The sequence below is a fragment of the Rhea pennata genome, chromosome 1 (assembly GCF_028389875.1).
Source record: "Rhea pennata isolate bPtePen1 chromosome 1, bPtePen1.pri, whole genome shotgun sequence".
NCBI lineage: Eukaryota > Metazoa > Chordata > Aves > Rheiformes > Rheidae > Rhea > Rhea pennata.
This window is the reverse complement of record NC_084663.1, coordinates 162,860,570-162,884,757: the sequence shown is the minus strand read 5'-3', so window position 1 is coordinate 162,884,757 and position 24,188 is coordinate 162,860,570. Positions and strand designations below refer to the sequence as shown.

The window sequence follows — 24,188 nt, the reverse complement described above, 5'->3', positions numbered from 1 at the left end:
CCAGCCCCAGATGTACTCACAAACATGTATTTCCTTGAATGAGGTTTTCCTTCTGATCTAAGTACTTCATTTACTTCCTGCATATAATAACACTTTATCTGTTCTTATTACATTCATTGATCTCCATGATGATCTTCCCATATTGCCTCTACAATCTGAGAGATGTTCAGAGATATCTCATGTTCTGAGAAATTCTTCAAGGCCCTGTTGTCTTTTCTTGATTCTTGGGCTACTAGTAAACGCGATAGTAATTGAGAATGCTTCTGGGTACTGAAATTCAGACATTGGTAAATTTTTTGAACAGTACTCAAAATATGTTTAGCCTATATCAAACTCTCCCAGTAAATTCTCAGATACTGGACTGGGTGTGCTGTGCTGGAAGTGCAGAAGTTACCTAGGAGGCTAGCCTAGCAGTTACCTAGGAGTTGCTTAGGAGGCTAATCCATCCTCACTCCCCAGAAATTAGGCACACAGCACTGGGCTTCTGAAACATCCTACAGCCAAATGCTGTTAAGCTTCAGAATTATTCCATTTGAGGAGATCCTGTTGGATGCGTCCCTCTTCTGTCTCTTTCATGTCCACCTCAGTCTGCCATGCTTCAGTTTATTCAAAAACTACTTCAAAATCCATGGACTGGGGCCAAGATTTGAAGGTAACTCCACCACGGAGACTTCTCTTTGCTCTAAACTGCAGGGGTGCCTTCAATGCCCAGGATCTCCAGGTACAATTGATCCTGTCATTCAGTGTATCTCTGAGTGTCTGAAGTTTTGAACTTGTAGACTGTTCAGGTGGCTCCCAAGTTTGCACGGCCCTATGGAATGGATGGACCCTTGTCCCCAAAATTAGCCTGGCACAGACAGTAGGTAGCACTGGGGTTGTCCACGCTCTGTCTGGCTACCCAGTTCCCAGCAGTGTAGTCTGACTGTTAGCACTCATATAGAGCTGGCTGGCAGTAAACTCACAAGACATTTATCAGTTCCTTCCTACAAGAATTTGATAGTTTATCTTTCTTCAGGAAGAAAAAAAAAAGAAAAATCATGAAGTTTGCATTTTAGTTGGAGGGGTTTTTCATTCAGTTTCACTTAGTATTGAAACAAATGTAAAAAAAAAAAAAAAAAACTTTCCCAAAATAAATTAATCTTTCAAACAGGAATATAATCTGCTTGATGTACATGTCTGCCTCCCAGAAGGCAAGATAAATATATGTATACACTCCTCAAAAGTAAAATCAAGATTATCTCAGTAAAATATTAGAAATCTCTCTTATTCCCATAATTTTCCTCTGTATCCTCTGACATAATTACATTCAGCTGAAAGTATCCGTTGTTGTTCTATTGACTAAATTGGTTTATTTTGTACTTTGAAATGATTGAATATTATTCCTATTTCTTCTTCTGTGTGAAGCTCTGATTTTGTCATACTCTGTGCCAGAAACAAATTGAAATAGATGTGCTGAACACATGGATATGAAGCAGTTTGCCCAGTAATAATTGCTTCACAACAGTTTTCTAGTCTTCCAGTTCTTCTCCCTTTGGGATAGTTTAGTGGCTTGAATTGCATTAGTAATACAGATACAAAGTATTGTCTCAAGCTAGATATTATTACTGCAGACTTGATAACATCTAAGCATTTTTGAAACCATGGTTCTCTGAATATTTAAGTGAATTCTAAAAGCCTCTAAACATTACTGGTATTTGCTACACTTCATATTTTTTTAGAAGATCATAGAAGAATTCCACTCACGGAAAGAAGTCATTGCTGTACCTCAGTTGAAAAGAACTGCCACTATTTAGAGAAAATGTTCATTTTAATACATTACATTTCAACATTGTCAATTCATAAATAATTATATAAGTGATACCAATGTAAAAAAAAGTTTTCTTAAAAATAAATACCCAGCTTTTGTTGGCATCTAACTTAGAAATATTATAGTCAGGAAATTCTCTTGTTTAGATTCAATGCAAGATAAAAAAGCAATCACTCAGTCTCAAAATAAATAAATAAATAAAGACCAGCTGTTAATAATTCTTGCACATCAGCTAGTCAGTGCTGTGTAAACCAAAAATAAATTTTGGCAGGAAACTATGAAGTCTATTTAATATGGAAATATTTATAAAACCTTACTTAAAAAAAAAAAAAAAAAAGTTTTCTGTTTCACTGAGCTGCATTTTGGCAGCTTCTCAGCAAGTTTGTCCAAAAAAACTGAAGAGAATTCTTTAAATGTCATTTTTGCTCCAGGTTTAGGTCTTCAGATAGGCCTTGTCCTGTAGATGAAGGGGTCATTTAATAAAAAAAAAAGTCTTTACAAACAACGCTGAAATACTCCTGGTATAAAGTTTCCACTAGTAGTATTCGTCTTGTAATTTGACATGGAAAGAAAGAACTCTGTCCGACTAGGAGATATGAGAAATTCATTATCCCTAATAGATTTAAATTACTCATATTTAACATTATCACACTTTTTAACTATAGTGAATCCCGCAATGAGAGATTTAATTTTAACATTACTTTGGTTTACTAAAAATTCTTCCAAAGCCAAAAATACTTTTCAAGAAAAGTGCCCATATCATTATATTTTATGATACTTTACATGTATTTTTGAACTGACTATTTTCTCTTCGTAGCCTTTTTTTAGTGTCACTTACGAACTGATACAGAATGTTCAGTTTCGTAATACTGACATATAACCACACACACAAAGAAATGTCTCAGGTGGGACCCCATAAGAATATTACACATAAGATACAATGTATATTAGAAGAACATAAATCAGAAATGATTATACAATATATTGTAGTGCAGTAGTTTAGAGTGGAGACTAACTATTTCTATGGATAAAGAAACAGTCAAAATAGTAAAATGTTTGATATTTAAATAATTTGTAACAGCAATACTTATCATGCTGATTTTATACCCCATTTTTATTTTGAAAAGAGTAGATAATTCTTTCAATTAATTTTTTTCAGAGCATATAAGAAAGTTAATCAAATAGACATACATAGAAACTTGAACTGTGGTACAGAAAGATCTCTGTAATTGAGAGTTATTTTAATGCTACTATTAATATTACTTACAAAAGGGGAGAAATTGAAACCATGTATCGTGGCACAGGAATATATTTGCTACTGATATATCTTTGACTAAACCTATAACTTTAAAAAATTGTAAATTTACCGAATTTCTGTCCCAATGCAAATTTACAATTTTGTTCAGGTATGGAATGTCAGTGCACTCCACCTGAGAGTAATTACACATTTCTCTTAACAGCAATCTTCGCTAAAATATCAGCATTCTCACACTTTCTGGAGGCAGCCAATGTGTCTTGTCAACACCAACAGACTCAAAAACAGTGCATGCAATGGGACCACTGGATTAGAAATTTGGGGTTTTCAGTCCCTCAGGTGTCGTTCAAAGTGGTCGAGGCAGCATGTCCGTAAATGTCTTTACTGATTCTCTTTGAGGACAATGTAGAAGCGATATATGGGGTAGCCAGAATTAAACTAAGTGATTTGAATGTGAGTAAACTAGATCAGCATGTAACTCTTGCCCATTTCTGCCACATTTCATCTTTAAAATTCATCTTGACTTTGTATCAACATTTTGACAGCTGTGGGGGAGTTTTTTGAATAAGGAAGATGATTCCTTACTTCTCCTGCAAAGTATCTGGGAATACCTCTGGGAACTCTGAAATGATTATGTAACTACAATAGTGAAACTCCTGAAGCCAGATGATCACCTTTTGCTTCATTTCAAATTTCAGCCAAAGCCAGGCATATTTTTAAATTTCCCAGAAAACTATGGCCAGATGCCAAGTCACACCGATATGCTGAGACCGTAATATAATACAAAATATTGGGAGGGGAGCTACTTTCTGTAGTAAGTAGCTGAAAGTTTGGTCTAGATGAAGATTTAGGTAGGCTTATCTTCCTTCCTATTCACTCCACAGGGTAAAACTACTGAGCACATCATAGCTATAGCTTTAATAATGTTGCTGAATATTTAGACCATGCACTATTTTAGAATATTTTTTTAAAAGTAAAGACAAAGATACAGGACAGTTGCGCTATAGGCATGGAGCAAGGCTACTCATATTTAATCATTTGTTTCTCAGCACCAGTAACAAATGCATAAAAATCACCTTCACTCTGAGGATTACAATATCTTTCTGGCGGAAATATTTGCACAGAGGAAAGTATTTACAGAGAGGAAAATATAAACCCTTTGAAAAATGTCATATGAATACAAAGCATTGGAAAGAGACATTGGAAAGAGGTATAGAATTTCTAGTGTCCAAACTGTGCTTGGGGACTTAGTTATAATAGTGCTAAGTGCAGTGCTTCAGTTAAGTATCTGTCAATGTTCAGATGTTAAAGCTCCATTTTCAAGAATTTATAACTTCAGAACTTAAAAATTCATTCTGATTCAGAGTGTTCCTGACATAAAGTGTCTCATTATAGGAATTACTTTATTTTAAATTGTACTTGGTTTTAAAAGATGATTTTCATTTGCAAACTATAAAAGTTCAACAACATGCTACAGTGAATAAATATAGAAATTTTATAGTCAAAATTGAGTATTTGAAATATCTGTATTGTTTTCAATTTAAAATATATTATACCTGAATTTGAATAATTAGAGAATTTTCATTTGGAGAGCTAATGTGGAATTCTGGCTAATAAGCATTAACTCCAATTCAAGAGGATTTCAATCTGCACATAGATTAGCAGGCTTATAGCCAAAAGAATTCCAGTTTTATAATTTAATCTGACATTGTGCATCATGCAAACTGCCGAATTTCACCAGTTTCATGGTGTAGTAAGATATCTGCACATATGACAAATGTGTCATTTCTAAGAACATCATTGGAAATGTATAAATTATTTAGGCGTTTGTGTCTTCATTCTTCTGTTTACAATTTATGTTTATATTAGGCAAATTTCAAACGAGGTTGACAACTAACTGAAACTATTTCGGCTATTGCCTTTTAAGTGAAAAAAAAATTGGTTCCTGCAGGAGATTGCTTTATTGAGTCTGGCAACCTTGTGTTCCTGTCATTAGGCAGCCAGCTCTCTCAGGAAGGCAGCTAGCACTTCTCCGCACTTCCATCCCCACATGCATGTTATCTCCAGACATGGTCCTCTCCAGTACGCTTGTCATCCATTCCCCTGTACACCCACTCTTCACAGCAGAGAACAGAACCACACACAACTACTCTACAATTCACGTAGAGGAAGAGAGTTATGCATTCCTTAAATTGGTAATATATTTTCATTGGAAATACTATATTCTTCAGAGTCACCTACTGAATGCTGGCTGGAAATGTAGATGCAGTCCAAGGACAGCTGGAGGCATGATTTTCCTTTAAGATATATCTAAAGAATTGAAGACAGCACATCAGTCTTCCATAATGCCTGGAGACACTACTGTACTGTTGTCCCCAACTTCTTTCCACTTTCTTCTTGGTATCTTCATCTGGAACACAATGTTCACAGTTTATATGCTTGTGCCAGGGCTACAGCCATTCACTGGCAAATTCTATTCTAGAAAAACTAGTTGGAGACAATCCTCAGACAGGACAGCTCACCAGCTTCTGGCATGTATCTTGATGATAGCTGGAACTCTGCAGGGCTAGCCCTAATGACCTATCCATCTGCTCAGAGGCCCATAGTTGGTACAGTTGCAGGAGAGGTGGGTGCAGACATGAGGAGCAATGAGAAAAGACTGTGTAGTGTGAGGAACACTGTACCAGTTGCTCTCTGTACTGTGTGCCTGCGGCATACTCATAGCAACAAGCAGAACATGAACCTTGCACAGCACTCCTTCGGAGAATGGATGAGGCTTGAGATGCTGCTTGGGAGCCCAGGTGTGCTGAGCAACTTAAACAAGTTTGGAACAACTCTGACACCTGCCACAGAGGTATGCCCAATGCCCTATTCTAAGCAGGATGTACCTTGGATGTAAAGGCCCTGACCAGCCACACTCGGTGTCTCCATTCACATTCCCTTGACCATGGGCGTGTCACCAATGATGTGGTCCAAGAGATGCCAGCAGTACCAGATAACCCTAAAAAATAACCTCTTGGAGAGTTCCTCATGTCTCGTCCTTCCACTGTGGCTCTCCTCACAGATTTAGAGCTGTCAGTCTTGAGGAAATGAACAGAGATACCATCTTGATCTAGTGCCCAGGAGGATGTTGGATGTTTATGCTCTTCCCCTGTGATAAACATACAGCATCTCTGCTGCTCCCTAATTCCCTGAGGACAGTGAAAACTACTGCAACATGACCAGCATGTTCTGGGACTGTGTGGAGGAGGAAGATGCCATTACATAACTCATGGATGAGCCTGGAAGAAACAAAGGGCGCACAAGGATAAGGCACACGACAGAGAGGAAAGAGGTGTCATGACTGCTTTAAACTTGCATGATACCATCAGACTTACGGTTTTACTGACTTATTAGAAACCTAGACTAAGCTTTTTCAGCAGTTTGGTTCACCCATTTATTCTGCTGAAATATTTTTAGAGATGGTTTCCTTTGTCATTTAATTTACATTAGTTTCTGAATGCATTCATTCATTCGACTGTGTTCTGCTCCAATTCTGCCTTTTCAGTTGTGTGAGAATTTCCATCTTCCCATGCCCGCTTTTCAGTTTGTGTAATTTCACTCTTAGTCTTCTTACCCTGCTTGTAGATTTTGATGCTACTTGTTAATGTCTCTATTACTGCCTTACCTTAATGTGTGATCTCATTTGTCAGTTTTGCCATAAACTTTTAAAAATATACACATCAGTGGTAAAATAAAAATAAACTCAACTTGGAGAAAGTTCCCAAAATCAAATGCTTTCAAGCTGACAAGATGTTATTTTAACATTCAGCATGTAATAGAAGATCTAAGCAAATACTTTACTTTTTCCTAGAACATAGGGTTTTTTCATTGTATAGTGAACTAATTTTTTTACATTAAGATACTTTCTTGAAGGACTCCTATGGAGTTAATCTTCAAAAAACACCTCTAATTTTTCAGTCTGGTTACTTGTTATTTTACTGTATTACTCTGGCACCCATATATGCTAACTGGAGTTCTTCCAAAGAAAAAAGCTCCACTGGCTCAAGAAGACAAGTTGCTTCAAGAACTACTGAATTGCTATATATAGATATAATTTGCACCAGGCTTTGCTTTCTCCATCATAGACAATCATTCAACCCTATCCCAGTGACTTTACAGCTTTAAACCTCTCTGTTCACCCTCATTAGTCCAGTGAATATATCACAAATCTGTGGTGTCAGATGAAAATATAATCTCTGCAGTCTATACAGCAGTCCTCTCCTTGCTCAGCTTTCTGTTTCTGCGAGAAGACTTAAAAACAAACAGTTTCAGGGCACAGAGAGCTATCATATGCCTAAAACTATCTCACAGTCAGGCCCTTTTCCACTGGAACTACTAATGTCTAGTGAAGTACTAATCCTCCTAACTACTAATCTGCTCCACTAATGACAGCCTTACCAAGCTAGGCCACTTCATCTTAAAGCTATAAAAAATACTTGAAGGACTGAGATACGAATTATTTTTCTCATATAGTCTGACATTCTTATACTATGGTTTGATGCCATAAGCTTTTGCATGTAGATTTTTTGCAAAGCTTGCTCTGCTGCACTGCCTCTGGGATCTGAAAACAAGCTTTAGCTTAACACTTCCTCTAAAAGAAGAAGAAAAGAGAGTGCTGCATTCTCTGCCAAGATCACTCTGTTATCAAGTCCCTCTTCTTCTGCCATAACTTCAAAAATTATGATTTTCCACAGAGAACAGGCATTTAGGAGGTGGCCTTGGTCTGTTTATAGTTTGTTAGATTCAAGAAGATGGCTAATTATGTTTAAAGGACACACACTGTGACTTTATGCAGAAAATGACAATTAGGGAATGATCAGAATAAGGGCACGGTGGCCTGAAGTGGAGGGAAAAAAAAAACTTTACAGAATGACTCCAGTCAGAATGACTCCTCCTCACCTTCCACTACCCACCCACACCTGAAAAACTAGCTTCACATGCCTTCACTTTTTAATTTGCCTTTTCCCTGACAATGTTACAGTTTAGTTCACTGTTCCCCGCTGGAAGCAGCATTAGGGCAAAAATTAGTGCTTCCCAGCCAAACAACAGCATCCTTGCAGACGCAGTGCAAGGAGACTGCAGTTTTACAGTATCTTTAGTTTACAGATCTATATAGAGGTCAGACTTCTCTTTTCTCCTCTCTTTGCTTCATTGCAAAGAGAAAATTTGACCTCATTCATTGATTACTCAATTCTTTCTCTCTTGGATCAACATTTTTAGGCTAAAAAGCTTAATTGTGAAGGTTCAGCTGTTTCTCTTCCATCTGTATTTCTGTTTTCTTTGAAGAACTGTATTGTGACTAAGAACCTGTTTTGGCAGCATGTATACATTATCAAATTTTAACTAAAAGTATTGGGGAAAAGTTATTCAAATAGAGAGCCTATATGCCAGGTTAGTTTCTTTCTTTATGATTCACTCTCTTTTAAGTTAGATGAGCTTTCCCTTTACGTTAGACATAAGAAGCAGACATAGCTTAGGTTTTAAAGACAAGCTCTTGAAACCACACTGGCTGTCTTTTTTCTTTTGGCTTTCGTCATACCCACACTACCTCTCAAAAACAAAGAAATCATCTTTTCCCTCAACCTTTCTTTTTTTCCATTCTCTGCATATGTTACCCTGAGGCTTGTTATTATATTTCTTGGTGATTTTTGTTACAAGTCTGGAGACTAATGACTTTAGTTAGAAACTGCTTTTCCCCAGTCAGTCAACCAGAGCCAATCAAGATGATGGTCTTGTTAGGCTGTGGGAACATGACGGGGAAGGTAGCTTTACTTTTATGCCTGGCCAGATGCTTTTGAGCTAAACAAAAGCAGCAAAGTTTGTAGATTGATGAATAGGAACTGTATATTTGTGTGAAATCTGTATATTGATAAGAAAGCTGCCAGACCAGAATTCCCAGGGAGAGATGAAATTGCTACAGGTACTGGGTTTAATCTTTGAATGGCCTGATGAACTTAAGGAATGCATTTGTTTTTACATTTCATTGTTAGCTTTTAGTGGCATTAAATCAAAGATCTTATGCTTATGGGGTGCACTGAGACAAAAAACTTTCTCTGACACTTCATAACATCATTACTAAACACACTCGGGGTGATGATCAATATTCATCAACATGTACCCCTGTGCTTAACACAAATTTTTATCTAGCAGGAAACAAATCAAAACTCTCTGCCAGAAAGGACTATCTCTGAATCAAAAAAGGGAAAGCAAAAATTTTTATGAAGAAGTTGTACTACTTTAAGCCTCATAATCTGTTTATAAAATGCACTTCTAAAAGGATATCAAGAACTAGAACCCTTTGACTTGTGTGCTATCAATACCTATACCTGGGAACTGAGAGTTTTTCCAGGAAGGAAGAGAAATCAGTGACTGAACTCAATTTCTATGTTGCATTCTTATTTATAAGAAGAAAACTTGTGCTTTCACTTACGGGGAAGAAATAGAAACACACAGCTACGTTCTTTATTGCTCCACGCTTCCTTTTTGTCAGTAACACAGTCTTTGATGTGGGTTCAGGCCAGAAATCAACAGTGGATTATATGTTTTTCTCGGTCTGCTTCTGGGTGCTTTATGATGTTATGGTTAGCTGACAGTTTAAGTCTTTCTCCAGATCATAACAGCATGATCCTTCTTCCTCTTGCCAGCACTTATCTGATCCCACAGTGAGCTAGCTCTAAAAGTAAGCTTAAGCTGAAATAAAACGCACTTAGCAAGAAAAATCATAGTTCTGATCCCTCACCTCTCTAAAACTGGTTCACTACGGGAACTTACACAAGGCAGCGTGCTCCATCACTTGATTATCTCCTTGCTGTCACCTGAAAGTGCCCTTTAACCATACTCTCATTAAGCCTATACAGACAGAACAGAGGGCATTCCACTCAAGAGCATTCAAATTCTTGAGAAACATTTAATTTAACTCATTTTGGTTGGAATCATGTCATTAAGTATGCTTTATAGAAAAAAAAACAAGAACAGTGGTTTAACGTATCAGTTTTTTGGAGGATTAATCTAATCTGTAACCTAAGACTACATATCCTTTTAAATAAAATTAGATTATGAGAATTCTAGGTGGACTAACCTGAATAAATTGCAAAAGTTACTTCAGCATCTTAACATTATTAATTGATTAATTCTGATTTCAAGTTTGCAAAAGTTTAGATCTCTACCTTTGTTTTAAAAATAACATGCATAAAAAGTAAAATAATGAATTGCTGCTTTGAAATTGGGTCATAAGTCCTAGGAATCTGACTGATTTAAGAAAAAGGAAAAAGAAGAATACTTCATTTTCTTAGTGGGCCTAACATTCTGGCTCAACCCAAACTTTCTTAAGTTTGTGTATTACTTTCAGAGGTTTCTGTTCAAATTCATCTCCCCATTCCAGATGACATTTTTATATAAATCAGAACTGTTGTTAATAAACCTCCTCCAGAAGATTGAAAAAAGATTAAAAACGAGTCATATGGGTAAATCATTTCAAAAGACTGTAATTTATAAGGGTTTTCTGACTCATGGGATAGTAATTAGTACTGATCAGATGAAAATTCAGAGAATGAAGAATTTGCTTACTTCTAGCTAGTCTGATTTATAGGACTTTAGTCCTATTATCATTTTGTATTGATTACAAGACCTTTGCATAGGTTAATGATAATGGTTAGAAGTTCCTCCACAGTGAAAAAAGATTGAAAAGATGGATTTCTCCAATTAAAACAGGTATTATTGACAATGTTGATTTCAGACCTCTAGAGCACTGAAGTTATTTTTATAATGAACATGGATTTAGAGACGATGGGGTGAGGAAGCAATAGCTGTAGATCTAATTAAGGTTACTGTGTTTCTCTCTAGCTCAGAGAAGAAAATAGTTAAGTTTTAGTCTCCCTATGCAAAATAAAACCACGTATTTTAGACACATAATACTTTGCTATATGTTAAAATTGACTTAGAAGTTAATCTAAAAGTATACATTAACTATTTCAATAAATAATATTATCTATTTTTGATTCTTTAAAGAGTGAAATAAAATGAATTTTTGTGGCTTATGACACCATTTATTTGTGTTATGTTAACTAATAAAAGCTTTGTTTTCTAGATGGAAATACTGACTTCATTAATCTATAATGTAAAACAAATGCCACTGTGAACTTTAAAAGAAAACTTTCAAATATTAGACTACAGTCTTAATGTCTGTTGCTCTTGTAGCTAAAATGACTTGCCAGACTCATGTTAAGATCATTGGTTACACTCTAGTTCTCATATATACTGCTTTCAGAAAATATTTGCAGTTAAACATGATATGTTGGATTCATTTCTTAATACATGTTTAGTCATACAGAATTCTCTTAGCTAAGGTCATTAGGCAAACTTCTTTCTAACAATAACAGTAATACTATTCCTTTGTTTTTAAGTGATATTACTTGCATCTAGAGATCCTTTGTGCATTTGTAATTGTTCTTTGTGTTGATTTGTATATTAATGCAATTATTATTAAAATATATAATGTTAAAAAGAGAGTTTTACATCAGATTATTTCCTCCAAATAAGTACTAACTATCCATTTCAGAAACTTTTGAATAACAATACTATATTTAGTACACAGAAAGAGAGCACAAACTGATAACAGTTTAGTAAGCTATTTCAAAGAGGTCTTAGCTGCATCATGCTAAGGAGTACTACAGAATATGGACAGCGGCATATCCATCCATGAGAAAACTGATGAAAGATCTGTCACTTAAGAATAAGCTGGATGAAGCACAAAAAGGATACTCTAAAGACAAGAAAAACCTATTTCTAACTTCAAAAACTCAATTTATTCAATAAATTTAGCTACTCAGGAGTATTAGAAGTCCTAGAAATAACAAAGGTCACTTTGAAGGGGAAAAAGAAGTCATCTGGGGAAAAAAAAAAATCACTGGAATAATGCAGAATGTAATCTAGTGAAAAGTAGCAGACCATACTAGTAGGGCCTCCTTGAGTCCTTCCCCTTTCTGTGTGGAAAGAGTTTCAGATTCACCTACTGAAAACAGCTCTTCCTGCTCTGTGTATGAAGACTGTATTTTTCTTTTTACATTCTGTTCTCACGGTAGCGATCAATTGATTCATAATAACTTGCTTATCAAGATACATTATATATGGAAACAAAAATCTCAGTCAGTGATGATCTCCCTTTGTAGAAGCATCCGAATACGAATCTTCAATTGGCTTGGCTGCTAAGTGAACATCATCTCATCATTCCACATTGCCTTGTAGCAAACAGAGATCAGATTCAGTGCTTTGGCATTCATACCCAAGGTCCCTCCTAGGGTATGATACAGACTGTCTGAACTACCTCTCTTTAAGAGCCATGAAAAAAGCACATGATTGTGTTTCACTGAAGGAAACGACTGGCCAATGCCAGAGGTGAGACTCGTATGGAGGTTAAGAATTTTGCTGCTAGAATTTTTATCACAGTACAGATCTTTCCTATGACAATAATCAGTTCTCAGAATTTCAGTAATTTCCCTGACTATATCTACACTGTCTAGTAATTTAGCTTGCAAGTTGTCTCCTGGTCCTCATTGCATAAATGTTAGTTCACTCCATGGCTCAGCATTAAGGAAAACCATCACCACCCCTCCAAAACAAACCTGAAGTTCTGTGGATAATTCATTCCATTGACTGTTCCCAAAAGGCAATACAAACCAGATGGCCAAAGGCTTAGATTTCTCTGCTCTACAAAGCCCTTCAACGTCAGGCTTTTTATTTTCAAAACACTTTCCCATGCCTGGATATGATAACCCAGAGCATGTAATACACTCCCTCAGTTTCATTTTGTAAAAACACTACCTGGTGGGTTGGAGCACAGCCCTCGTGTTATTTCAGACACTTTGAAGTAAAAACAAACAAACAAAACAATAGTTGTATTTGGAGCCAAGGAGACCGCCACGTGTAGCTTAGAAGAGGCATTGTACTGTGTAGCAGAGATTTGTGCAGCAGTTTGTTCCAGGTATTGCTAGCTCTGAGCAGGTTAGACACAAGCCACTCTGGACCACTTTGCCTGAAGGATCTCCTTCTGGGATGTATATTTAGCTATGTAAATATAGCTACATTCACTCTTTTTGACTTTAGCAGGAAACACTTACATGGAGTATTGGCTCCTCAGAGATGTTTGCACACATCAGACTGATTCACTGCTTTCATGGCAATATAGCAGCCTAAATTTGTCATTTTTCCCTTGATTCATCATGCCCAATGCTGAAAGCAAGAAATACTTCCAATTAGGATTTTAGGTATAAAATTGAAAACATAAGACTAATGGTAAAACAAATATGAACTACCCTACCATTTTTTTTAACTTTCCTACCTAGAATTCCTTAAATGCCACCAATTTGTCAGAGCTACAGGATTCAGTATTTTGCTTTGTTTTTCCACCAGAGATATAGAACATAATGGCAGGAGTATGCTAGAAAATATTCACTGCTTATTCACTAATGAATCTGTTCTATGAATAAGTATAGGATTCATCTGGTCAAAAGCATACTGTAAATATCTATATTTGAGTACTCCACTCCTTTTATAGGAATACGTGTTTCTGTAATTACCTATTTCTCTACATTCACTATAATGGTAGATGAAGTAACCAGCTCAGCTGAAGGGCAGGATTCAGTTGTCTAAACACAAGAAATCTTCACATGGCTTTACAAGAAACAAGCTTCCTTTGGAAGGGCAGTTGTATGTCAAAAGCAATATCCCCCCAAATGTCTAAAATGTCAGTATCATAGAATCGGTAAGGTTGGAAGGGACCTCTGGAGATCATCTAGTCCAACCTCCCCCCTCAGCAGGGTCACCTAGAGCATGTTAGACAGGGTTGCATCCAGGCAGGCCTTGAAGATCTCCAGACAAGGAGACTCCACAACCTCTCTGGGCAACCTGTGCCAGCTCCGTCACTCTCACAGGGAAGAAATTCCCCCTCACGCTCAGGCGGAACTTCCTGTGCTTCAGGTTCTGCCCAGTGCCTCTTGTCCTGTCACATGGGATAACTGAAAAGAGTTTGTCCCTGTCCCCTTGACACCCTCCCTTCAGGTACTTGTACACCTGAAGTCTTCTGTTCCCCAGGCTAAACAGGCCCAGCTCTCGCAGCCGTTCCTCATAGGGCAGGTGCTCCAGCCCTCTTATCATCCTCCTAGCCCTACACTGGACTCTCTCCAGTAGCTCCATGTCTCTCTTGTACTGGGGAGCCCAGGACTGGACACAGTACTCGAGATGAGGCCTCCCCAGGGCTGAGGAGAGGGGCAAGATCACCTCATTCGACTTGCTGGCAACAGTCTTCCCAGTGCACCCCAGGATGCCATTGGCCTTCTTGGCCACAAGGGCCCATTGCTGGCTCATGATCAACATCCACCAGCACTCCCAGGTTTTTCTCTGCAGAGCTGCAGAGGTGTCTCCTTCTCTGGAGATCTTCAAGGCCCGACTGGATGCAACCCTGTCTAGCATGCTGTAGGTGACCCTGCTGAGGGGGGAGGTTGGACTAGATGATCTCCAGAGGTCCCTTCCAACCTTACTGATTCTATGATTCTAGGTGCAGGACCCTGCACTTGCCCTTGTTGAACCTCAGGAGGTTCCTCTCTGCCCAACTCTCCAGCTTGTCCAGGTCTCTCTGAATGGCAGCACAGCCCTCACGTGTCTCAGCCACTCCTCCCAGCTTCATATCATCAGCAAATTTGCTGAGGAGGCACTCTGTCCCTTTGTCCAGGTCATCAATGAAGAGATTGAATAAGACTGGACCCAGGACTGACCCTTGGGAGACACCACTATCCACAGACCCCCAGCTAGACTCTGTGCCACTGATGACAACCCTCTGAGCTCTGTCTTTCAGCCAGTTCTCAATCCACTTCACTGTCCACTCATCTAACTCACACTTCCAGAGCTTATCCAGGAGGATGTTATGGGAGACAGTGTCAACAGCCTTGCTGAAGTCAAGGTACACAACGTCCACTGCTCTCCCCTCATCTACTCAGCCAGTCATTCCTTCATGGAAGGCTATCAGATTGGTTAAGCAGGATTTCCCCTTGGTGAATCCATGCTGGCTACTCCTGATCACCTTCTTCTCCTCCATATGTCTGGGGATGACATCCAGGATGAGCTGTTCCATCAGCTTTCCAGTGATGGAGGAGAGGCTGACCAGCCTATAGTTGCCTGGGTCCTCCTTCTTGCCCTTCTCGAAGACTGGAGTGACACTGACTTTCTTCCAGTCCTCGGGTGCCTCTCCAGTTCTCCAGGACCTTTCAAAGATGATGGAGAGTGTCTTGGCAACAACATCCGCCAGCTCCCTCAGTACCTGTGGGTGCATCCCATCTGGGCCCATGGATTTGCAGATGTCTAGCCTGCCCAGAAGGTCTCTAATCCTCTCCTCCTCAACCAAAGGAAAGTCTTCCCTTCTCTAGACTTTTTTCCTCACATCCAGACTCTGGGATTCTTGGGGGCTGCCCTTAGCAGTGAAGACTGATGCATTCAGTAATTCTGCCTTCCCTGTACCCCTTGTCACCAGGGCCCCTGCCCTGTTCAGCAGTAGGCCCACATTTTCCCTAGTCCTCCTCTTGCTGCTGATGTATTTGAAGAAGCCCTTCCTGTTGTCCTTGACATCCCTTGCCAGACTCAATTCCAACTGGGCCTTAGCCTTCCTCACAACATCTCTACATATTCTCACTGCACTCCTATAATTCTCCCAAGAAATTCTCCTAGTAGGCAGCTACATTTAGGCAACCAAATCTCATTCATAGATGTAGACTTTACACATATCTAAAATTCAGTGGAATGAACCTCACCCTAAGTATCATCAGGGATTATCTTCTTAAGCACATCACTTTTGACTTTAATATCGGCATACTGCTATCCTACGCTGTGTTGGGGATGGCACATCAAGCTGAAGCTTATCGTTTCTGACACAAACTGACCCATATAACCAATACAGCAAAGAAGATGGAATTCTGCTTTGACAAGATATGAGCTCATCTGTGATTTTAAAAAAGCTATATTGACTTTTTAATGGATGTATTTTAAGGATTCCAGCCTTTGAAATTAAACATGGTCTCAGGCAGCTGAAGAGGTGTAAGCTTTTTTTCAGTTTTTTGTTCTTTTTTATTTTGGCTTTTCTTTTTTTTTTTTTTTTTTTTCTTGTATATAGTATATTGGCATTAATTTAAGTGAATTATGAGAATTATTCACTCTACTTTATAAGCATGATAAATATATATTTCTATGCTCCAGAGCGCCCATTAATCATTAAATGTCAGAAGTTAGGAGTCCTAATGGTCTGACTATCTAAATAGTTCACTATCTTTTATTGTTTCATTCACCTTTAAAGCATCAGGCAATAGTCAAAGGCAGAATCAAACAATGAAATGGAGACCTTCACTATTTTGCTGTTGTGGCAAAATTTGTTATTTTGGTTTTGAACCTTCTTTCCTCCCTCACCTTAACATTACAGTCAGTCTATTGGGATTAACACAATCACATACAATAATATACTTTACTCAAATTATATAGGAAGACAAAAGGGACAGGAATTAAAACTATATTACGACATACAATTTTAGTATCCCTGAGGTCTGTTTTCTGTGCTAATCCATTAATTTCATTGATTGTATATGATCATGTGGACAATAGATTCCATAATGCAAAAGTCTTCATTCATAGTCTGCCATACAAATTCATTCTTTTTTCCCTAGTGCCTTTGTTTTTGTCATTGCTCTTTTCTCATGAACCTTCTAGCAAACAGAGCAAACAGAACTTAATGGAAAAAGAACAAGCTGGAAGTATTAAGAAATTCAGCTGAGCAAACTGATTTATAATTCAGATATGAAAAACTCAAGTGTAATGCCAGATAATTGATTTTTCTTTAATATTATGGTCTAAAAAATCCCCAAAGCCTCATATGAAAAATACTTGAAAATTTTGACATTTCTTTAGGTTCAGTGGATTAACTGTTAATTCCTCTTTCATTAAATGAAAACTAAACAAAATAAAGCAGAGATGTATTTTTCACTAGGTTAATTTTTGACTTCATTCTCAGCAGAGACATCTCATATCACTCTTCACCTCTTCTAAAGCCATGCAATAGAAGCAATATATAGAGCAATACGTAGCTTCTTTCTGTCTGTATTACTTTTAGTGAAAGTTAGTTTTTTTGTTTCCTATGACTAGTGCTGAACTGTGAAACATTTGATACTTTACAGAATCACAGAACAGCTGACGTTGGAAAGGACCTCTGGAGGTCATCTAGTCCAATTTGCTATTCTTTTTCAGTTCATTTACTGGACAAGGAAAGGACACACAACACCATAAAAACACGTAGAAATCATAAATAGGGTAAATATGTGTTCTGCAATGTATGTGTACTGTAAGAACTGCATTTTTCAAGCAAAATGTAGGGTATATTTTTTTACTGGAGGCGTCCCTTAGCTTTTGAAAGCACAGATGCAATCAGAAAAACATGAAATCGGCCTAAAGATATCAGTCATTTACTAATGCAAAATGTAGTTCTTCTCAACCGTATTTTTTTCCCTCATAGAGACTTCAATGCCCATATCAGATGAAATTCACAGGGAGAAATCTTCGAATAATAATAGATGTTGCCCATTGTCTTTAATGTTCTTTCTAAGCACTGGATACTGAGGGTGTTTTGTGGCACTTTTAACAGATTAATGATTTAAAAACACTGGATGAGGTATGACATGACCTATACTGAATAAATTATTCTTTAGATATAGTTATTGTTCAACAAAAGCTTGTACATATTATTTAAATAGAAAATTAAAGTTATCTCAGCAACCGCTACATATAAAATGAAGTATTTAAACATAGCTCTCTGATGTAGCATAACTGTTTTTCAAAATGTTTTCTTGACATTATATAGTTTGCAGTAAAACCTGGCAGAAGACATCCATTATAAAATTAAAATTTTCAGCTGACAAAAGACTGGTCAAATCTAAAGACTGTTTGACAACTGCTGTCATTTTAATTTGTGGAATAATAAGGCAAAGTAATTCCTTTTTGTGTTTTGTCTTGCCTGCAATTTTTCAAGTTTAACTGTATAAAGACATTATTGAGACTTCATTATTCTGAACTGAAAGAATCAAATTAATATTATATCTTCCTTAATGCTACAAAAATGTGTTGATATTGGTCAGTGTTAGTGTTTCCTTGACACAATAAGGAGATTGTCCTAGCACTGTTGTCATTTGCAATTTCCTGAGATGATTGCTCTGATATGACTCACCCTTCATTCTTCTTAATCATTATGACCCTCTTCTTCTCTTTGCCTTTGCCTCTAAATTTGTTAGTTTATCAGCTGTATCCAAATCTCTTAACTTGTTCTACTTTCCAAAAAATTCTTATGCCCCCTTATTACCATCTATAAATGCATAACCCACTGCCTGTAACATATCATCCTTTTCCAGATATCTCCTCATTATTGTAAATTCTATTTCCAACTTCATATTTAGGCATTATTCTACAAGTGCTTCAGTTATTTTCCTTCTGTTTGTCTAATCTCTTTGTATTAGCCTCACATAAGTTTTTCATAATCTTTCTTGTGAATTTTGGGACATATTTTCAACTTGTTATTGGTGTTTTTCTTCACAGCTCATGTCTTGAGCTCATGCTGGAGTATTGCTTAGATATAATGACTGAAATAATTATTTGCCCTGCTAAGATTTTTTGTATACAAGTTCATAAGGAGAAAGGATGCTAAAAAGAACATTGTCTAGTAAAAGCCACATCCCATCATTTTTTTTCCTATCTGAAACACCACCTCCTCCTCACTCAGATTATTCCTCTTATTAGAGGTTCATTAAAATGTTTGTGACGTAAAAAAAAAAAATGTAAAAAAAACCTCATTTGGCAGCTTCATTTTCCCTTGAAGAGCCATTTCATTTGTGACATATATTACTGAGTAGAGAGCAGATAATGCAGCAAGGTGTTTGTGGTGACACTCCAGATATGCAAATGTTTCCTCATCTAGTTCAAGTTAAGCCATTGCTGCAGGATCTTCTGTTTAAAATGAACTAGATGATAGTCTCCGAGTAGTTTTCTGTAGGCAAGCATCTACTGCTCAAAAAGTCATAGCTCCTTTGTGTGCTATTTTGACAATCTCAACAGGAAAGGTCCAGGCCAAATGCCAATGTTCCATGTCTTTAGATCTGACCTCTCAAATCAGAGTTAAGGTCTGTTGTCTGGTATTGGAAGGAAATGGTGTCATTGCTGCAGCTTTTCTGAAGAATAGCGCAGGCTAGCTTTCAAGGCTGCTAGTTACCTTTCATACGCTTTAAATATCTTTAAAAGATGCTAAAGAGCATTAGAACTTACTCTGCAGCTGTTATACTGTAATGAGATGCTGTAATATTCATCACACAGTTTGGTAAAATTCTTTTACTGATTAATCTTTTCTAAAACAGAGCATGGTAATATTTAAAATTACATTCACTGACTGGATTTCACAGCTGATGTTGGGCACAGAGATATGATACTTGGCAGCTTTGCTTTATATAAGTTCTTGCAAGCATTATATTTGGATTCTAATTCCCCCCAAATTATCTGCTGCTCTGCCTTGAAATTCTAGCTTTGTTTCAGAAAAAAATCCCTGAATCTTAGCTGAAACTTCTGAACTTCAGCATTTTCCAGTCAAAATATTAGTTCTAGTATGACTTTCATATTAAACCAGACACTTATCACAGATCATTGAAAGGATATGGGAAACTTAGATGGCTTTTCTTTAATATAATTTCAGTTTCTAGTATGTGAGGGAACCAAATCCAGTCAAGTTTGCTCTAGATTTTGTTCTATTTTCCTGCAGATATTTGTATAGCTCTCATTGCAAATTTTATGTGAGCCATTAAATTCATTTAGAGAAAAGGATCACTTCTATGACTGATTATGATACATGAAAGATGGCATCTATATTTAAACATAGATATATAATGTACAACAGAATCTACTTATTTAAATAGAAAATATAGCCTAGATATAGAAACTAAATGTATATTTATTAGAACTAATTAAAAACCAGAATTCTATGGAAAAAAACAGCTTTGTTAAGTTATTTTTTAAGATTTTTTTTCAGTTCAGTGATTTTTATTGTAAAATATATTAGTATAGCGATATTAGTGTAAGTATAGTATAGTAATATTAAAAATATTTTTTGAACTACCTATTTGAAAGAAGTCAGAATTGTGGCATAATTCTATGGGGCTTAATAGGTCAAAGGTTTGCTATATGTTTATACTACAGGCTTAACAGTATATACATTTAACATCAGAGATCATATTCAATGCATTATAGTATTTTGACATCATTAAACATATCACTAGATTTGAACATTTTTTAAAAAACATTCTTTTCAAGGAAATTGCCAAAACTTGTTGTTTTCATTCACATTGGAAAGAAAATAAATATTAGGATAGATTTTTCCCATAAAAATTAAATCTACTGTTTCCTATTTTCCATAATAGTGTCAATGAAAGTGTTAAAGTTGACCCTCCAATGAATATCTAGTCAAATTGCTTTCAGATATAGAACACATTCTTTAATTGAAGACTGACAATCAGAATATCGGCTGTAAGATCTAGGAACATATTCCTTTTTTTATGATGATTACCTTTCATAATAAGTGAGGTATTGGATACTTAAGGTAAGGCCTTATATTTCACTCTATCATTGCTGTGAGAGTATTTCTAAATACATGGAGAAAAATCTGCTTTGTGCTATCTGTTGCACTTGGTTAGTTGTATTGTTGCACAGGTTCAACAACAGAGCTGAATTTTCCATGGTGTTGAAACTAATCTTTTTAAATAGGTGAAATCTTCACTAAAACTCTGGATGAATGACCTGGGCAAATTTATTTGAATCTACTTCCAATACTCCCTAGAAAAAAAAATGTGCTCTACCCTCTTTGATGATCCATCAAACATTTTCCTTCCATGTGGTGCTGAGTGGCTGGTCTTTTCCTAGAGAGGTTACTCAATGTGCGTGACAAGGAGGAGTTCTATTCCTTCCTTCTTACTAGGTGGTGGTGTTCTGCCTCCTTGTCTGCCCCCTTTGATTGTACTCATAGAGCTAATTTTCACAAATTCCAGGCAAGAGCACTGGATCAATAAATGCATATAAAATAGCAGTCTATTCTGCTGTACAAGTACTGCAGCCAAGAAGGTGAATTCGTTCTAGCAGGTTTTTCAGACAACATGATTGACTTTTGCTGACTCTTCCCTTAATGCATTTTTTTGAAGCCACAGGAAGGAGATTTGAGTACATACAGTAAGTTCACAAAGAATAGCTTTCAACCTGCTTTTAGGGAAAAGAGTATTTTTACACAAGCACCAAAAAAGTTGATCTTTTTAAAAACCAGGAACTTACAATGATTCTCTGTGGCTTCCTATCAATCTCTTGTTTAACAAAGGGGATATCATCATGCCTAAAACATCCATCCTCCATTGCAATCCCTTTGGGAAAAAAAAAGGAAAAAAAAAAAAAAAGAATCGCTACTTTATTCATCTTTGCTAATGATACAGTGAAGAAAGAAGTACCTAAACAATGAATAGTAATGCAGAAACTCAGACTGTAAAATCAATATGTCAGCTCAGCAGAGCTGAGTTTCTTTCTAGTATTGCTGTTTCAACGCAGTAGAGCTTACCTTCTGAATTATATATGTATTGACCTATTTACATAAATATTGACTTTGCTTTATATGAAGCCTTTTTCAGTCTCAGTGTAATTACAATGTCAATATTTGTTGCATGTAATAACATTGAATTTAGACTTGTTAATTTTGATTGATAACGGCATGCCACAAGTTATTATATGGGATAAAACAGTTAGTCTAGAATTATGCATAGAAAATACAAGCAGCTGACAATGCTACCAAAGCTGAATGTATCTCCAAGACCTTCTGTTTCCACTTGTTTAACAAGGCACAGGAATTACAATGGGTGATTACCTCCTTAATCCATGCAAAGCACTTTTTTGAGAGAGAGGAACATTTATCCCTGTCCCTAAATGTACAAATATTCATTTGGGAACTCAGTAAAAGAGTTTCTATTTACAGTTAGTCTTACATTTTCACTAGCATATTGTAAACTCTGTTTGAGTAGTGCCAAAACAGATGTTTTATACAGTAACAAGTACACTTTGCTGTACACCTTATATCAGGTACACATTGTTTTTGAATAATATCAGGAGCAAGACACAAGCAATTTCACATTAAATTACTTTCTTTTTCCTTCAAATCCAAGAAGGATGTGAGCAGTGGACATTAAGGTATAACTGGGGCTTGCAAAACTGTTCACTTCAGTCTGCAAATGTTTGCTGAGATATATTTCTACAAAAACTACTTTGTTCAGAGCAGGCAGGCCTCTGAATTACTTTCAGCGATGAATAGCCATATAGTGTGTGCTTCTAGATGCAATTATAAAGGATTTTGAATTTGGCAGTAACATGAGACTCAGAAACCAAACTGTGACAGTCTGTGTGCTGAGGATATTTAAATTTGTTCTAGCTGTAGCATGTTGCCAGTAGTGACAAGGCATGTATCATACTGTATTTTCTTATTTGTCTCAGCAGGGATGCCAGACAAGACGAACCTCAGTGACGTAAAACAAATCCATCAAACCAGCGATGGCAGCACTTTAGACACAACTGGAGCAGGATGTTTAACAATGGCTGATTATATGACATTTATGCTGATTAGTTTGGTAACACTGTTTCTCAGTCTTTGGTAACTGTGTAGCTCTGTCTAGATATATGTGTCTCATTGTCGTATGTTTGCCCCCACTCACAAGCCTGGAATAAGGGATCTGGTGGATATAGCAATATTTATGATAGCTTGTGTAATATCAGCCCCTCTGATCTTAGGCCTGAATATTAACACAACTGTTTGTGTAATTGTTTGCTGTGCCCAGTCAAGTTTTGCATAGCTCCAAGGATGGAGACTTCACAATCTGTCTGAAGTGTTCATCCTCAGAGCAAAAATATTTCTTCTCATTTTGAAATAGAATTTCCTGCATTTGAATTTGTGCCCGTGGCTTCTCATCCCTTAACTAAGCACCACTGAGAAGAGTCTGGCTGCATCTTCTTAACACTCTCCCTTCAGATATTTATAAATATTAATAAGTTCCCCATGAGCTTTCTCTTCTCCAGGCTGAACCATCCCAGTTCTCTCACCCTCTTCTTGCATGAGAGGTGCTCCTTAATCATCTTTGTGGCCCTTTACTAGACTTGTTCCCTTATGTCCTCGACTTTCTTGTACCAGTAGCCTAGAACTGGACACAATACTCCAGAAGCGGCCTCATCAGTGCTGAGGAGAAGGGAAGGCTCACCTCCACCAATCTGCTGGCAACATTCTGCCATAAGGGCACATTGCTGGCTCATGGTCAGCTTGTTGTCCACCCGGACCTCCAGATCTTTTTCAGGCAAACTACTTTCCAGCTGGTCAGCCTCTAGCCTGTCCTAGAGCCTGGGGTTATTCCTCCCCAAGAGCAGGACTTTGCACTTACTTTGTTGAACTTCATGAGGTTCCTCTCTATTTTTTCCAGCCTGTTGAAGTCTCTCTGAAAGGCAGCGCTGCCCTTTGGTATATCAGCCACTCCTGCCAGTTTGTGTCATCATTGAACTTGCTGAGGGTGCATTTGATCCCATCAGCCAGATCATTAACAAAGATATTAAACAGTATTGGCCCCAGTATGAATCCCTGGGTTATACCACAAGTAACTGGCCTCCAGCTGGGCTAAAGCTGCTGGCCATAACTGTAGGGCCAGCATAAAATTAATACCAACTGTTGATATGATTGCTCTACCCATTCCATGCTTATCTTCAGAGAAGTGATCCCTGTAAAACAGAAAATGTTGAATTTGCCCTTATTCTCTTCTCCAAGAAAGGGGGAATGGAAGTCTACAGAGTAAACTGAGCTAATTTTAGTGGAGATTACTTTTCCTACTTTGGAAAAACTACATATTAAATACCCCTATGTATATGCAGATATGCAGATATATACAATGCAGTTGCATTTTATTTGGAGATAACAGCAAGGATAGGACTCAATTGTGGGTTAAGATACCTCAATTT

General features: G+C 37.2%; 1 protein-coding gene across 1 annotated transcript in view; it reads left to right on the top strand.

Moving 5' to 3' along the window:
- Positions 1-22,846, top strand: part of GPC5 (glypican 5) — a 702,481-nt gene extending 679,635 nt beyond the window's left edge. The window contains exon 8 of the mRNA XM_062575916.1: positions 22,686-22,846. Within this exon, the coding sequence (XP_062431900.1) occupies positions 22,686-22,846 (161 nt within the window). The remainder of the gene's footprint in view (positions 1-22,685) is intronic.
- The last annotated feature ends 1,342 nt before the right edge of the window (positions 22,847-24,188 follow it).